Source organism: Lynx canadensis, chromosome C1, assembly GCF_007474595.2.
Source record: "Lynx canadensis isolate LIC74 chromosome C1, mLynCan4.pri.v2, whole genome shotgun sequence".
In the NCBI taxonomy this organism is placed as follows: domain Eukaryota; kingdom Metazoa; phylum Chordata; class Mammalia; order Carnivora; family Felidae; genus Lynx; species Lynx canadensis.
Window position 1 is genome coordinate 21,309,846 of NC_044310.1, and position 16,656 is coordinate 21,326,501.

General features: G+C 41.4%; 1 protein-coding gene across 6 annotated transcripts in view; it reads left to right on the top strand.

Annotated features, from left to right (window-relative positions):
- The window catches only part of GMEB1 (glucocorticoid modulatory element binding protein 1), a 36,376-nt gene extending 21,160 nt beyond the window's left edge, over positions 1–15,216 (top strand). For all 6 annotated transcript variants that reach the window (XM_030325004.1, XM_032594235.1, XM_030325000.1 and 3 more), the window contains 5 exons: positions 505–662; positions 3,262–3,393; positions 4,678–4,815; positions 8,534–8,656; positions 11,969–15,216. In XM_030325004.1, coding sequence (XP_030180864.1) covers positions 505–662; positions 3,262–3,393; positions 4,678–4,815; positions 8,534–8,656; positions 11,969–12,669 — 1,252 coding nt within the window. In that variant the 3' untranslated portion in view covers positions 12,670–15,216. The remainder of the gene's footprint in view (positions 1–504; positions 663–3,261; positions 3,394–4,677; positions 4,816–8,533; positions 8,657–11,968) is intronic.
- The last annotated feature ends 1,440 nt before the right edge of the window (positions 15,217–16,656 follow it).

The following is a 16,656-nucleotide window of genomic DNA, read 5'->3' on the forward strand; positions in this document are numbered from 1 at the left end:
GTATTATAGGAGAGTTGCTATCCATCTTTGCTCTGTGTTTATAGGAGAGTTGTTACCTTTTTTTTTAAGGAAAGAAATTGCTGAAGTTTTGTGTCTCCAAAAGTGGCAACAGATCTTGCTGGTCTAGGAATACTAATACATCAGAATCTCATCACAAAATTCTTATTCCCCTGTAGCATTCTCAGTTGTGCTGGGATATGAACTAGTCTTTTCCCTTTTGGGTTTGGTTTCAAGGAGATTCTATGGGGAAACTCAGCTGTTGTCAGGAGTGTGGACCTAAAGCTTGGTGATAACGGGAAATGAGAGAATACTCATAATGAGCAGACTAGTAATGTGGGTGGGACCAATGAAAATTATAATCCCAATTAGAATTTTTGCAACCTAATGACTTAATGCTAATCCATAGAGTAGACTCAGCAACTTTGTCTCTCTTTGTCCCAGAGGCCTAGTTCCATCTAGATGAAGTGCAGACTGAACTGATACTTCTTGTCTCCCTTTACACAGGAAAATGATGGACTCCGGACAGATTGATTTTTACCAACATGACAAGGTTTGCTCCAATACCTGCAGAAGCACCAAATTTGATCTTCTTATCAGCAGTGCAAGAGCTCCGGTGCCAGGACAGCAGACAAGTGTGGTGCAGACACCCACTTCGGCCGATGGTAGGGGGTAGGAAACCACCTGAAAACCCACTGTGTTTTTTAGTAACACTTTCCCCTTATTTCTCTTTTGTAAGTTTCCTAATTTCAATTCTCATGAGCATTGTTGTCCCTGTAAAGTATGCTAATCTTGGGTACACTTCCATGCTTTAGAAATAGATCTGTTTTCTCCTAGATGATTCCTGTTGGCCAGACCTCCTTCCGTGTTTCTTTCCTATAATGCATGGTGAACATTAGAAAGATGGTTCAGTGGTTATTATGCTTATTCAGTGGTTTCACTTTGGTGCCACTTGGCGGATCTTTGAAATTAGATTGTTTTGAAAATCCTTTGCTCTACTAGTGGTCAAGGCAGGAAGGTGGATTAAAATAGTGAATGGTTTTCAACTGTTGAGCTGAGATGTATCAAAGGTAATGTATGGTTGGCTGGACTGGACTCTAAAGACTCTGATATAAGGATCAAAGAGCTCTGCCTGGAAGGGATCCAGATAATCATGTTGAGGCTTCCTCACAAATGAGGCAGGATGGGCATACACTTAACTTTGGTATCACTGACCTTGGGATTAGAGCTCTCTATCTCCAGAGAAGATGGACTCATGTGAGATAATTATTAGGGATTCAGTTAGTCCCAGGGCACCTGGCTGGCTCAGTTGGAAGAGTGCGTAACTCTTAATCTCAGGGTCATGAGTTCGAGCCCCACGCTGGGTGTAGAGATTACTTAAACAAACAAACAAATTTAGGGGGAAAAAAAAGGATTCAGTTAGTCCATCTGAAGACCTAGCACAGCTAAGATTCTTGGACTGTCTCAGCTGCTTCCAGAAGACTTACATATGTGTTTCACAGAGTCACAAGGACACTAATGGATATAAGGGAAGTACATTTTTAAAAAATGACCTCTCAAGGTTTCTTGTGGTCAGCTCTAATATTCTGTGAGTAACCACTGGGTGAGTAGAAGCCAAATCTTTTGGAACTTAAGTTCCCTTTAGGAAAGTATAAAATGTCTAGCTGTTTGAATTTTTGGTCATGTGATTCTTCCACTTGGAAAGTAAAAACGATGAAATTATTTACTTCCTTTTTATTTGGCAAAAATTCCTTTAGTTTTGATTGTCCATATCAATATTACTTTTTTTTTTTTTTTCAATATTACTTTTTTGCTTCATTATTGATATCCTCTAGCATGGGGAGTCCATACTTGTCCATATATCTACCTGGATCAGTCTGATTTTTCTCAATTGTCTGTTTAAAATCCTAATATATGAGGGGTGCCTGGCTGGCTCAGTTGGTAGAGCATGCAACTCCTGATCTTGGGGTTGTGAGTTTGAGCCCCATGTTGGGTGGAGAGATTGCTTAAAAAAATAAAAAATAAAAAAATAAGGGGCGCCTGGGTGGCTCAGTTGGTTAAGTGTCCGACTTCGGCTCAGGTCATGATCTCGCGCTTTGTGAGTTCGAGCCCCACGCTGGGCTCTGTGTGACAGCTCAGAGCCTGGAGCCTGCTTCAGATTCTGTGTCTCCCCCTCTCTTTGCCCCTCCCCTGCTCCCCTCCCCTGCTCATGCTGTCTCTCAAAAATAAGTAAATGTTAAAAAAATAAATAAATAAATAATGGGGGCACCTGGGTGGCTCAGTCGGTTAACTCAGCCTCTGACTTAGGCTCAGGTCATGATTTCACAGTTCATGATTTCAAGCCCCACGTTGGGTTCTCTGCTGTCAGCACAGAGCCTGCTTCGAATTCTTTGTCTCTCTCTCTGTCTCTCTCCCCCTCCCCCACTCTCTCTCGAAAATAAACATTAAAAAATAAAATGTTATACAATATTAATAGCAAAATTTATTTTTATCTGTGAATCTGGTATTCATGGATCTCTTCTTCTCTGATTTGTTTTGGTCTCATTTCTCTTGCTTTCTCTTATATAGCCTGATAAATAAACGACAGCAACTTTTGATATTCTAGATGGTTAGTATCAAACATGCTTGTAGTAGGGCTCTTGGCTAAGCACCATACTTTTCTCTTAAATCATTTTAGATTCTTCTTATCCTCACTAAGTCTGGGGGAGACAGCCTGGCAATCGTGCTCTTTCAGTCTTTCAAAAACATACCTGCTCAGGGAGCAAATTGCTCTTTTGTGATTTTGTAAGTTATCTTTCACTTTCTATTCAGAGTAAGAAGAAAGCATTCTCTTTTGCAAGGCAGGTTTTCTTTAGAAAATTCAGCATTTGGGGCGCCTGGATGGCTCAGTTGTTTTAAGTGTCTGACTTTGGCTCAGGTCATGGTCTCACGGGTTCATGAGTTTGAGCCCCGCATCAGACTCTCTGCTCTTAGCGCAGAGCCTGTTTCAGATACTCTGTCTTTCTCTCTCTCAGCCCCTCCCCTGCTTGCACATGTGCACGCATTCTCTCCCTCTCTCTCAAAAATAAATAAACATTAAAGAAAAATATCCAATATTCATCCTTGCTTACAATTCTAGTTTTTAATATATGGACCTACAGGCAAAAGGCCAGAATGTTAAAATAACAGGGTTTTTTTTTTTTTTTTTTTAGCTATATGAGATAAAGGATAGCTATGACTTTTTCATGAAATTCACTGACTTTACCTCTAATGGACTGCTTTTAGGTAGCATCACACAGATTGCCATCTCGGAAGAGAGCATGGAAGAGGCAGGGCTGGAATGGAACTCAGCTCTCACTGCTGCTGTCACCATGGCTACAGAGGAGGGTGTGAAGAAAGACTCAGAGGAAATTTCAGGTACTTTACTACGAGGCTGAGATATCTTGCAGGGTTTTGTGCCCCTTCTCACCATTATGATTATGGACACAGAAGGCCTCTTAATTACTTTTGCTGGTTTTTCTTATGCATATTAATACTAATTATAGCTGCAAACATTGTATTTTAATGCATGCAACAACAGCCCTGCACAGTCACATTTTACATAGGAAGAAATTGAGATTCACAAGGGTTCAGCAGCTTGCCTGAGACCTGTCACACCACCAGTAGTGTCAGAGCTGAATTCAGCTGTTTGACTCTGTAGTCCAATGCTTTTCATCCTGTCAGCCTCCAACTTTGGAACGTTTCTTAGATAAACCAAGTAGCAAGATGTTAGAAGAAAAAATTAGGTAGCAGGTGGTATAGAGGATGATGATTAATGATGATTCACTTACAGGGGACCAGGAGATGTTTCACATCATCCTCCATTCGTTAATTCACTTAAACAGTATTTATTGCTGCCTATTTTCAGTTGACACTGTTGCCAACATAGATGAAAAGGCATAGCCTCTGCCCTCAGGGAGCTTATAATCCCCCCTATTCAGCTGTCTCATTTTATTTTTGCAAGTATAGTACTAGAGGGAGTATAGTTGACCTTTGAGCAACGTGGCAGTTAGAGGCACCAACCCCCTGTGCAGTTGAAAATCTGTGTGTAAATTTTGACCCCTCCCCCGAAAACTTTACAAGCCTTACTGAATACATAGTCAATTAGCATATGTTATATGTATTATATACTATAGTCTTACAATAAAGTAAGATAGAGAAAAGAAAATGTTATTAAGAAAATCATAAGAAAAATAAATTTACATCACTTGTACTGTATTATTAAAAAAAATCCGTATATGAGTGAACGCTCACAGTTCAAACCGACTTGTACAAGGCTTAACTGTATATCTTTAATTTAATATCTTTATTGTTTAACTTTTAAGATATTAAAGACTATTTAATTTTAAATTATTTAAGTAAATAATATTTAATATTTGTTTAATGTAATATCTTTATTAGAGGAAGATACCTGCCCCCTATAGCCAGAGCCATGACAAATTGAGACAATTATCTCAAGTCCCTATGTTGCCAAAGAGGCCAAATAACTGGGTGCCAACTCAAGGAGGCAGCCGGTACCCTAAAAGCTTCTTCCCTTTTCCGAGAAATGGCCCAACAAGAAATTATTTCAAATTGAAGTAATTTCGAGTTTAACTTGTAGACATGTGCCTAGGTGTATGTAGCATCCCTTGTTTACCCTCTGTCTTATCCCTCTTGTGTCAGAGGACACTTTGATGTTCTGGAAAGGAATAGCTGATGTAGGACTGATGGAAGAGGTTGTCTGCAATATACAGAAGGAAATAGAGGAGCTACTCAGGGGAGTTCAGCAGCGGCTCATTCAGGCTCCCTTCCAGGTAACAGGTAAGTACACCAATTCTAGCAGTAGTGATCATTTTATTAAATGTTAACAACTGTAGACAGATCTTGTTAGCCTCATGAAAACACTGGCATATAGGCATTATGATCCTAATTTTACAGATTAGGAAACTAAGGCTCATAAAGGTTGTTTGTCCATAGTTCATAATGAGGTTTTGAACTCAAGTCTGGTCATGCTTTTTCCATACGTAATTTTTGCCTTTATAAATGGTGCCAGAAAGCATGCTCTCTATTACATATATATATATATATATATAGAGAGAGAGAGAGAGAGAGAGAGAGAGAGGGAGAGTGTGAGTCAGTCTAAAAATTGGGAAAAATCTATCTGGTTTTAGACAAGTCTCATCTTCTATTAGTTTAAGGTTTCCAGAACTATTGTGTTCACTTAATAGCTGTTTCTGAATACCCATAGGGTTCTTGCTGCTGTGCATAATGTAAAAGGATGTTCTAATCATCTGATACAAAAGGGTCATGATGATGGGGCACCTGGCTGGCTCAGTCGGTGGAGCATGTGACTCTTAATCTCGGGGTCTTGGGTTTGAGCCCTACATTGGGGGTAGAGTTTACTTAAAAGAGAGGGGGGTCATAATGATATCTCATAACCTTGTGTGTCAGTGAGATCTTAAAGTTGTTAGTTGTGTCTTATTATTATCTTATTGTGTCTTTATAATTCATACATTATATAAATACACTTAAACTTTACAGTAAAACTTTATGTGCTTGGAGTGTAAAAAAAAAGGCAAGTAATATAGAAAGCAGGGATGACTCTTTTAGATAGGGTGGTCAAGGAAGGTCTCATGTGACGAGCTGGGAGAAGGAACATTCTAGGCAGAAGGAACCAAGACTTCGAAGTTGCAATAGGCCTGATATGTTTAAAGCATTATAGAAGCTCTGATTCCACCACAGTGGAATAAGATACAAAAGTGATAGGTGATGAGGCTGGAGAGGAATAGGGAGCAAAGTTTAGATAAGCTTTGTTAGAACTTTGGTTTTATTTTAAGGTGATGCTAAGCCATCATACTGATTTTGAGTAGGAGAGTGATGTAATAAGATTTATATTCTTAAATTTTTATTAGTATTTTTTAATGTTTATTTAATTATTTAGAGAGAGAGGGAGAGAGAATGGGAACAGGGGAGGGACAGAGAGAGGAAGAGAGAGAGACCCAAGTAGGCTCCACAATGTCAGCACAGAGCTCTACCCAGGACTGGATTCCACAAATTGTGAGATAACCTAAGTTGAGATCAAAAGCTGGACGCTTAACCGACTGAGCCACCCAGGCGCCCCTATTTTTTATTTTTTAAGTAGGCTTCATGCCCAGCGCAGAGACCAACATGGGGCTTGACTCACAACCTTGAGATCAAGACCTGAAGTAAGATCAAGAGTCACACACTTGGGGCACCTTGGTGGCTCAGTCGGTTAAGCATCCGAGTTTGGCTCAGGTCATGATCTCACGCTTTGTGGGCTGAAGTCCCGTGTTGCGCTCTGTGCTGACAGCTCGGAGCCTGGAGCCTGCTTTGGATTCTGTGTCTCCCTCGCTTTGTGCCCCTCCCCTGCTCACACTCTGCCTTTCTCTCTCTGTCTCTCTCTCTCTCAAAAATAAACGTTAAAAAAAATTTAAAAAAAAAGTCACACACTTAACTGACTGAGCCACCCAGGTGCACCAGATTTATTTATTTATTTACATATATAAATTTACAAATATACAATTTACAAATTTAAATTTTTTTAATGTTTATTTTTGAGAGAGAGAGAGAGAGAGAGTGTGCAAGCAGGGGAGGGGCAAAAAGAGGGAGACACAGAAGCAGGCTCCAGGCTTTGAGCTGTCAGCCCAGAGCTTGATGCAGAGCTTGAACCTACAAACTGTGAGGTCATGACCTGAGCTGAAGACAGATGCTTAACTGCCTGAGCCACCCAGGTGCCTCTCTTTATAATTTTTTATATATTTATATATTTTAGATTTTTAAAAGATCACTTTGGTTGCTATATGGAGAACAGACTGTATGGAGCAAGAAATCATTTGGGAGACTTCTGAAGGAATTGATCCAGACAAGAGATTATGGTGGCATGGATTAGGGTGAATAGTGGTAGATCTGGCAAGAAGTAATCATATCGGGGATATATTTTGAATGTGGAACTGACAGGTCTTGCTGATGGATTGGATATAGGGTAAAAGAGAAAGAAAGAAATCCAGGAGGACTCATACATTTTTGGCCTGAGCCATGAATGATGATACCATTTCCTGAGATGAAGATCAGTGGGAGAGGACATCAAGTTTTTGTTTTTGTTTTTAAATGTTTATTTTGAGAGAGAGAGAGAGAGAGAGAGCGCAAGTGAGTGTGGGGGAGGGACAGGGAGAGAAGGGGACAGAGTCTGTGGCAGGCTCCAGGCTCTGAGCTGTCAGCACAGAGCCTGATACGGGGCTTGAACTCACGAACTGTGAGAGTATGACCTGAGTCAAAGTCAGATGCTTAACCAACTGAGTCACTCAGGCACCCCTGCTTTTTTTTTGTTTTTTTTTTTCAGTTAGGCTCCATGCCCATTGTGGGGCTTGAGCTCGTGACCCTAAGATCGGGAGTTACATTCTTTTCCAACTGAGCCAGCCGGGTGCCCCTCAAAATTTGTTTGTTTTTAAAACTTTTTAAGTTTATTTATTCTGAGAGAGACAGAGAGATGGGCAGAGAGAGAGGGAGAGAAAGAATCCCAAGCAGGCTCTGCACTGTCAGTGTGGTACCCAACGCAGGGCTTGATTCCACGAACTGTGAGATGATGTCCTGAACTGAAATCAAGAGTCGGACACTTAACCAACTGAGCCACCCAGGTGCCCCTCAAAATTAGTTTTGAGTTGAGACATCTGGCTAGCTCAGTCAGAGCATGTGATTTGTGATCTCAGGGTCATGAGTTCAAGCCCCATGTTAAGCATAGAACTTACTTAAAAAGAAAGAAAGAAAAAAATGAATTTTGACTTGCTAAATGCTTATGAGGCCTTCAAATGGAGGTGTCACTGAGCTAGATGGAATTATGAATCTGGTATGCAGGAAAGAAGTCAGGGCTGGAGACCTGCATGTGGGAGTTCTCAGCATGCATGTGTTATTTAAAAGCATGGAACTGGATGAGATGACTGTGGAAAAGAGTTGTAGGTGGAGAAGTGATCTGAGTTAAGGAAGTAATGACCACAACTAGTGACAACTCTTTCAAGAAGTTTTGTATAAAAAGGAACAGAGATAATACTATGAATAACCTTGCATACTAGTTCCCATTCCACACTTAAAATATGATATTTCTAATCTTCATATCTGTCTTGCCAAGTAAATATTATTAATCCCCTTTGTTTCTGATGAGAAAACTAAGGACTGAAATGACTTATCCAAGTTCATACAGATAGGAAGAAATTGTAAACCCAAGATTCAAACTTAGTTCTATCTAGCACAGTCACCGTGTTTTCTAAACCAAAAGTCATAACTTACAGCCAGATACAGGATTTTTTTCTTATTTTTGTATTTGTTTATATGGAAATATGTATAAATTTGTAACAATTAAATCAAAGTTAATTATACATGTGATAAATCTTGGCTAATTTTTTTTAGAAATGCAATTAGAATAGTCCCATCATTTCTGGGTTGTTTCATATTTATAAGCAGAACAACAGAAAGCTGGGGGAACACTTGTGTTTTAATTTGACAAGCATGTCTTTGTTTTAAATAGATGCTGCTGTTCTCAACAATGTAGCACATACATTTGGCCTGATGGACACAGTAAAGAAGGTTTTGGACAACAGGAGGAACCAAGTAGAGCAGGGAGAAGAGCAGTTTCTCTACACTCTGACAGGTGTGTATAACTTCTGTCTCTTCTTAGATGATATTATACTAATATCCTTGAGTCTTGCCATTTCTTTTTGGACTTCTGTTGGGACTGGCTTCTTTTCTTTCTTCCTCCTTCTGTATCTTTTGGAGGATTAAGATGTCTGCTCAATTGCTCCATTAATCCAATAACATTAGTGGCAGAAGAAACAAATTGGCCTTTGTCTTTGTTACATTACTGATACTGCATCTTTTGGTAAATATAAATTTAGCACCTTCTCCATTATTTGCAGTAATCAGAACTTACGAACACATAAATAATTTAACTCTTTTTATCAAGTAATTAATTTGTGCTAGTGCCAGACTAGGTTTTAGAAATATCATGTTGACTGAGACAGCCCCACTCTCCACATGGTCTTTAAGTAATTCAAGGAATTATCAGTAGTAACTGAGGCATACAGTGGGTATGGTAGAAGAAGAAAGGGAGCTGTCACTTATACCTGGAGAGAATTAAGAAAAAGTTTTGGGGAGGTAAGGCAGGTGAAAAATATAAAACAAGTCAGAGGTATGGATTATCACCCTTTGAATGATGTAAGATATATTACAGTCATGAAGCCAAAAGGCAAAAGATTATTCAGCAAGAGAAGAACAATTTATGTTGTCTTAAATTTATTTTTATATTATAAAATATACATTAAATATTTTAATTTTTTTTTCAACGTTTTTTATTTATTTTTTGGGACAGAGAGAGACAGAGCATGAACGGGGGAGGGGCAGAGAGAGAGGGAGACACAGAATCAGAAACAGGCTCCAGGCTCTGAGCCATCAGCCCAGAGCCCCACGCGGGGCTCGAACTCACGGACCGCGAGATCGTGACCTGGCTGAAGTCAGACGCTTAACCGACTGCGCCACCCAGGCACCCCAATATTTTAAAGTTCATTTATTTTGAAAGAGAGAGAGAGAGAGAACGAGCGTGTGCGTGCGCATGTGTAGGGAAGGGGCAGCGAAGGAGGGGTGGAGAGAGAGAATCCCAAGCAGGCTCCACAGGCTTAGTGTGGAGCTAGATGTGGGGCTTGAACCCATGAACCATGAGATCATCACCTAATCCGAAATCAAGATTTGGACGCTTAATGGACTGAGCCACCCAGGTGCCTCTTTTTTATGCTCTTTTAAACTACTTCCCAGGATTGGGGCGCCTGTGTGGCTTGGTTAAGCGACTGACTTTGACTCAGGTCATGATCTCATGGTTCATGGGTTCCAGCTCTGTGCTGGCAGCCTGGAGCCTGGAACCTGCTTTGGATTCTGTGTCTCCCTTTCTCTCTGCCCCTCCCCCACCTCTCAAAAATGAATAAACATAAAAAAAATTTTTTTAGGGGCACCTGGGTGGCTCAGTCGGTTAAGCTTCCGACTTCGGCTCAGGTCATGATCTCACGGTTCTTGGGTTCGAGCCCCATGTCGGGCTCTGTGCTGACAGTTCAGAGCCTGGAGCCTGCTTCATATTCTGTGTCTCCCTGTCTCTCTGCCCCTCCCCCTGCTCACACTCTGTCTCTCTCTCTCTCAAAAATAAATAAACATTAAAAAAATTAAAAAAAATTTTTTTTAAACTACTTCCCAGGAATAAGCTTCAGGTTAAATGGTATTAACTGTCTCTCTCTCTCTCTCTCTCTCTCTCTCAAAAATAAATAAACATTAAAAAAAAAGTTAAAAAAAAATCGGGCACCTGGGTGGGTCAGTCAGCTAAGTGTCCAACTTGGGCTCAGGTCATGATCTCACGGTCTGTGAGTTTGAGCCCCACGTCGGGCTCTGTGCTGACAGCTCAGAGCCTGGAGCCTGCTTCGGAGTCTGTGTTTCCCTCTCTCTCTGCCCCTCCCCCACTTGTGCCCTGTCTCTCTCTCTCTCTCTCAAAAATAAATAAACATTAAAAAAAATTTTTTTAAATGGTATTAAAATTTTTTTATGCATTTTTGTGACCTGTTGCCAAATTTCCAAGATTATACCAACTTATGTCACCATTTTGAACACACAAACATTGGATGCTGTTACTTAAAATATTCTCTGATTTAACTTTTTAAAAAATTATAGATGTAGTTGTTATCTTCTTGAGGTTCACATTTCTTTGCTTACTACTGACAATGGAAAAAAATGCAGTATTTTGTAACTTATAAGGCAGTATTTAAAATTTTTTGAATGTTCTTGATTCCTACTTACTCCTTTTATTCCAAGCAAGGAATTAACTTGCTCTTGGTGTTCCAAAGGGAACAAAGTGCCCTACAGTTGTAACTGATTATTTGTTGAATGCTTCTCAGGTACTAAGCAATAGAAGTTCTGGTATAGAACCAGACTCACCAGTGGTCACCAGGTTGGATTGTACATTGGGAGAGGGATAGTGATAGACATATTGTGGTGGGAAAGCACACCCACCACTTCTGTGGTTGGTCATCAGAAGACTTTTGCCTTGGCCCAAGTTCTGAGACCTTAAGTCGCTTTACGCCTATGGATCCGTGTTAAAATTAATGTGTTAGAGGGGTGCCTGGTTGGCTCAGTTGATTCAATGTCCAACTTAAGCTCAGGTCATGATTTCATGGCTCATGAGTTCAAGCCCTGTATTGGACTCACTGCTGTCAGCACAGAGTCCATTTCTGATCCTCTGTCCCTGTCTCTCTCTGTGCCCCATCGCCCACTTTCTCTCTCTCTCTCTCTCTCAAATAAACATTAAAAAAATAAACTCTAAGACCTCTTTTAGTTCTGTAATTCCTAGAGACTTCTGTAACTTTCTGTATACTTCTCTGGGTGCTAATGGTAGACTAAGACCATTGGTAGACTGAGATTACCAGCAAGATGATCCTGTCTTGAAAAACAGTTTAGGAGTCATTGTTTTGTTTTGTTTTGTTTTGTTTTGTTTTGTTTTGTTTTGTTTTTTGGGTGGGGGGGAGCAGCCATTGTAGCTCCTCTGTAGGCCCATGTTAGTTCCAAAGGGATTGTGCAGATACTCCTTATTTTCACCTGTAGACCCAAGGTGGGTATCTATAAGCTGTAAAATCAACTGGAGGCTTGTTTTGCATTTTGGTGACAGGTGACAAAATGCCACAGGTGCTTCTAGGGTTGAGCTATAGTAGGATCACAGCCCGAGAAAGATTCTGAATCGTTGCCCTGCCTATAATCAAGCAATGAAATGCAATGGCTGCAAGGATTTTTTAAATCATCCAGTTTGGTTTCTTCTTTTGAGAACAATGAAGCTACACAGTGGCAAAACCAGAACAAGACCTCAGGTTTCCTGACTCCGTTTACTCTCTCCAAGACTATACTTCTCTCCATACAAAGTCTGTCTTTTTTTCCACAGAGTTGGAACGCCAGTTGGAAGAGCAGAAGAAGCAAGCTCAGGATCACAGGCTGAAATCCCAGACCGTTCAAAATGTGGTACTGATGCCTGTGAGCACTCCTAAGCCTCCAAAAAGGCCCCGGCTCCAGCGGCCAGCTTCTACCACAGTCCTGAGCCCTTCTCCTCCAGTCCAGCAGCCTCAGTTCACAGTCATCTCACCCATCACCATCACCCCAGTGGGCCAGTCATTTTCCATGGGCAATATTCCAGTGGCCACCCTCAGCCAGGGCTCCAGTCCTGTGACTGTTCACACACTGCCTTCTGGCCCTCAGCTCTTCCGCTATGCCACAGTGGTCTCCTCTGCCAAGAGCAGCTCACCAGACACAGTGACCATCCATCCTTCATCTAGCTTAGCACTGCTAAGCTCCACTGCCATGCAGGATGGGAGTACCCTGGGCAACATGACCACCATGGTGAGCCCCGTGGAGCTGGTGGCCATGGAGTCCGGCTTGACCTCGGCAATCCAGGCTGTTGAAAGCACCTCGGAAGATGGGCAGACCATCATTGAGATTGACCCAGCCCCAGACCCAGAGGCTGAGGATACTGAGGGCAAAGCAGTTATTTTGGAGACAGAGCTGAGGACTGAGGAGAAAGTTGTGGCTGAGATGGAAGACCACCAGCATCAAGTCCACAATGTGGAGATTGTGGTCTTAGAGGATTAACTGGGGATCTCAGGGCCAGGAGATATGCTTTGGTTTGGAATTTTAATTATTTGTTTATTTTTATCATTGTCCCACTCATTTCCACATAGGATCCTTTTTTTAAAACAAAATCTCATTGTTCTAACTGAAAATGTTGGGTCCCTCCCTCCCCCTCATTGAAAAACGGACAAAAACAAGCTGTCCTTCCGGAAGTTGAGAGTAGGTCACTCAATGTCTAAATCCTTTTAACGCAAAGAAAGTTAGTTCTTTTAGGGGAGGCATCAAGACAACCAGAAACCCTGTCCGGAAAGCCCTTTCCAGGCTAGTCTGTCTGTGTACACGTGCGGTTTTATTTTTGTAAAGATGCATTGGCCAAACTCTGGGACGCAGATCTGACACTGGAAGGCAACCCACCTGCACATGGATGCAGAGGATACTTTATTTTGTATCCTGGAAAGGGCCCTCAGAGGCTAGTGCAAAACTCTGAAACAAAAGCAAGTTGAACTGTGCTGGGAGGGGAAGGTGGCATACCAGCAGCAGCTTGAAAAGGGAAGTGCTTTGGTCAGGATGGGGCAAGGAAATTATCTTACTTCCAGAAGTGCAACTGATGCCTTTTGATATCTCTAAGGGGTTACTACCATGGGTGCCATTTTGAGGAGAGGCCAGTAATAAGTAGAAGGGTACATCTCCGTGGAGCAAGTGGCATCAGGGGCCTGGGGCCTGTGACTTTGCAGAAATAGAAATCTGGGTTTCAAGCTCACTTTCCCCTCCTTCCCCAATTTTTTCAAAGCACTTAACCCCCCTAAACTAGGATCAATCCATTCATTTGCAAACTATGTGATGTGGTGTAAATTTCTCTGGTTCCTGGACTGTGGCTGTCATGGAGGTGGGGCTCCAAGGCCATAGTTTTTATTGCATGACTCCGGGTGCAGGGTAGTTCCTCATCCAGACCAGCTGCCCTTTTTGGTGGGGCCCTTTTTTGGCTTTGGAACCAAAAGCAGCCACTCATTTGGTGCTTCCTCTTGTTCTCCCTTCCATCCCTCAACTGTTAATGGCATCTGTCTCCTGGATCCCACGCTCTTCAGCTTTTTGGCTGATTTGGAGAACAGTGACAGGTGTCTGCCTGCCTTCATCCTCTTTTAGATTCATTTATACCACAGATGTTTCTGTGAGATATTGAGCTCTTAAAAAAAAAAAAACAAAAAACAACAAAAAAAAACCACCTTAGGCTTGGCAGAGAAGACTCAACAGCCCCAGCCTATCCTGAGGCAACAAGTAGATGTCTCCTCCTGAGCGAGCTGGACTCCCTGGGAAAGAAGCATTGTCTGCAACATTATATTATAGGAAATGTACCAGGAATGTCAATAATAATATCTTTGGGGGGTGTTGTTATTATTTTTTTTTACGTTGTTTGTATGTTTAGAGCTGGGCCATTTTCTGTGCTGTGATTCCTGCTCTTTGACCATTTTCAGTGTTTGGGGCAAGAGTGGACCCTGGTTTTTATTTCTTTGATTGCATTGTTTACTGCACTAGATAAAATATAGGGAAACTGCAGACAATTTAAAGGAAAAAGAGGTCAAAACGAAAGCACACACCTTAGGAGTGGGAGGTTTTTTTGTTTTTGTTTTTGTTTTTTTGTTTTTTTAATTAAAAGCAAAACTTTGGCTTATAGTTTCCTTTTTTTTTTTTTTTTTTTTTTTTTTAAGAGGGCACCCACTTGAAGCCATGTTTCTTCCAACAGATGTTGGAAACCTTGTTGTCAAGGAAGTGAAGACTGCATTCTGCCGTCTTTCAGATGGCTTTAATAGCTAAAGAAGCCCTCTAACTTGGGAGGGCAATCTTAAAAGCCTTAAGGGTGAGATTTCGTAACCCCATATAATTGTGGCTTTCAGCTTTAAAATTGTCTGGGGTTTTACTTTTCTCTTCAAAATGTTCAATAGATGTAGCAATCAGCTTAGAACAAACCTTTGGCCCTTTAGCGAGGGAAGTGGCTTTTATTATTGCTTCTTTAGGTTTTCTGATGGTACATAAACAAAACCAAAATTTCAGTTTAAGCCTAAAACTGCTACTTGACCCTAGGAAGGCACATGTCACCCCTATCGTGGTTTTTAGGGACACTTTTCTCTTTCCCAGAGATGCAAGGTCCGATTCAGGACAGAGGGGGAGCCCTGGAGAACACCCACACACTAGCTCAGGTTCCTTTCTTTCTTCTGTCAGCTGTTGTTGGTAGTGTTTTAAAGCAGTGTGAGCATCATGCTTCCAAAGTCAAGAGATCTTTTCCTCCTAAAGACAGAGCCTGTTTACTTGCACTATCTGAATATTCCGGCTGGTGGAAATACACAAGCTTTGTTGTTTTCCTGGTCTTCCAATAGCCTGTCATTATTGCTAGCTGCTGTGGCACCTGTTGTGTGGGGGTTTCCTCAGAGCCCTGGTCTAAATGATCTCAGACAGCGTGAGAAATATGCAAGCCATTGGTATGTGCACAAGCAGTTGCAATGAATCATTCCTCAGGCTGACTTGGCAGTAGCCATCTATATTTCTGTTCATTCATTAAATAAACATTTATAAGTACCATCTACGTGCCAGGCTTTGTGCTAGGCACTGGCAGTACAGAGATGAAGACAGAGTTCCTGCACTCAAGGACTTCATACTTCGGAGGTTGTCTGGAGTTAAGAACTATATTTCAATTTAATTGGTTTCTTTTGTAATCCTATGTATTTTATTCCATGCACTGAAAAACATTGTTCTGCAAATTAGCCCATAGGTTTCGACAGACTACGAGAGGCACAACAAAGTTAAGCCTTTTCTAGTGAGATACTGACACATCATCATATTGGGGTAAGTGCAGCGATAGAGCTACTGGCTGGGAGCTGAGAAGAAAGGATCAGGGACCTGACCCAGCTTAGGGATAGGGGTCAGCAAATATGGGAGTACTTCCTGGAGAAGGTGTATACCTAAACTAATTTAGCAGAGACCATTTTTGGCTAGGTGTTTTTTTCTTTTTTTGTACTCTATTTCAAGTAGTTGGTCTTATTTATACAAGAGGGGGAAAAAATCCTTAGTCTTTTGCTGCCTCTGCCTCCAGAGCTAGGCAGAATCAGCAGCATGGGCTGTCTCCTGAGAGCATCCCACTGGGAAAAGCCGAGTCATGCGTCAGCTTCTCAGAATTTCCATCAGAGGAATCCAGTGCCGGACTGGAGGTTAGCTGGTAGAAGGTGAATGTCCCAAACCTTCCTGCCATGTGGTTTCCACAAAGGCCTTGGAGTCAACTGTACAACGGTCATACCTTAGTTATGTCCCTCCCTCATTCTTCTCCTTTCAATTGCTAGGCTCCTTCCCTATTCCCACCCCCAAAACAAAACAACTCCCAGTTATTCTGAAGTAAAAAAATGGACAATATACTTGAATCATCAAGATGCAAAGCCACTTCACATGAAGTTTCTTGCACGCTTCTGTCCACATTAGGGAAGGAAGACTAATGTTAATACAATTATCTTGGAAATTGATACTCAGTTCAGGTGGTCTGCCACTGTGGTGGTGGCATTTTATCCCATTTCATGAAAGGCCTTATGGTAAGTCTGTGTGGTGGGAAATACTAGTATTGGTAACATCTGATTATAAAGATAGTATAATCAAGCATGAGATACAGAATTACCAGTTCACTGAATTATAACTGGTCCAGGTTTTAGCACTATTAAGGAGGTGGAAAGGATAAAGAAAAGGCTGAATTATGAAAATAGGCATGAGGTTGTGATTCACTTTGGGCAATACTCCTGAGGAAATAGTCCTCTCTGAGAAGAAAGTCAGATGCTAGGCTAGCCTGCATTTTCAGACAATTTCCCTAGTATAGTTGATTACAGATTCCCTCACCCCTAGGATACCTCTTGGGGAAATTCTTACCTAGTTTGTAATGTATTACAATAACAACCAAGGTTGTTACCCGAGACAATCAATTCTGCTAGATTTGGACTCTTTGCCCCTGGCATTTCTCCTCAGCAGCCCTAATTG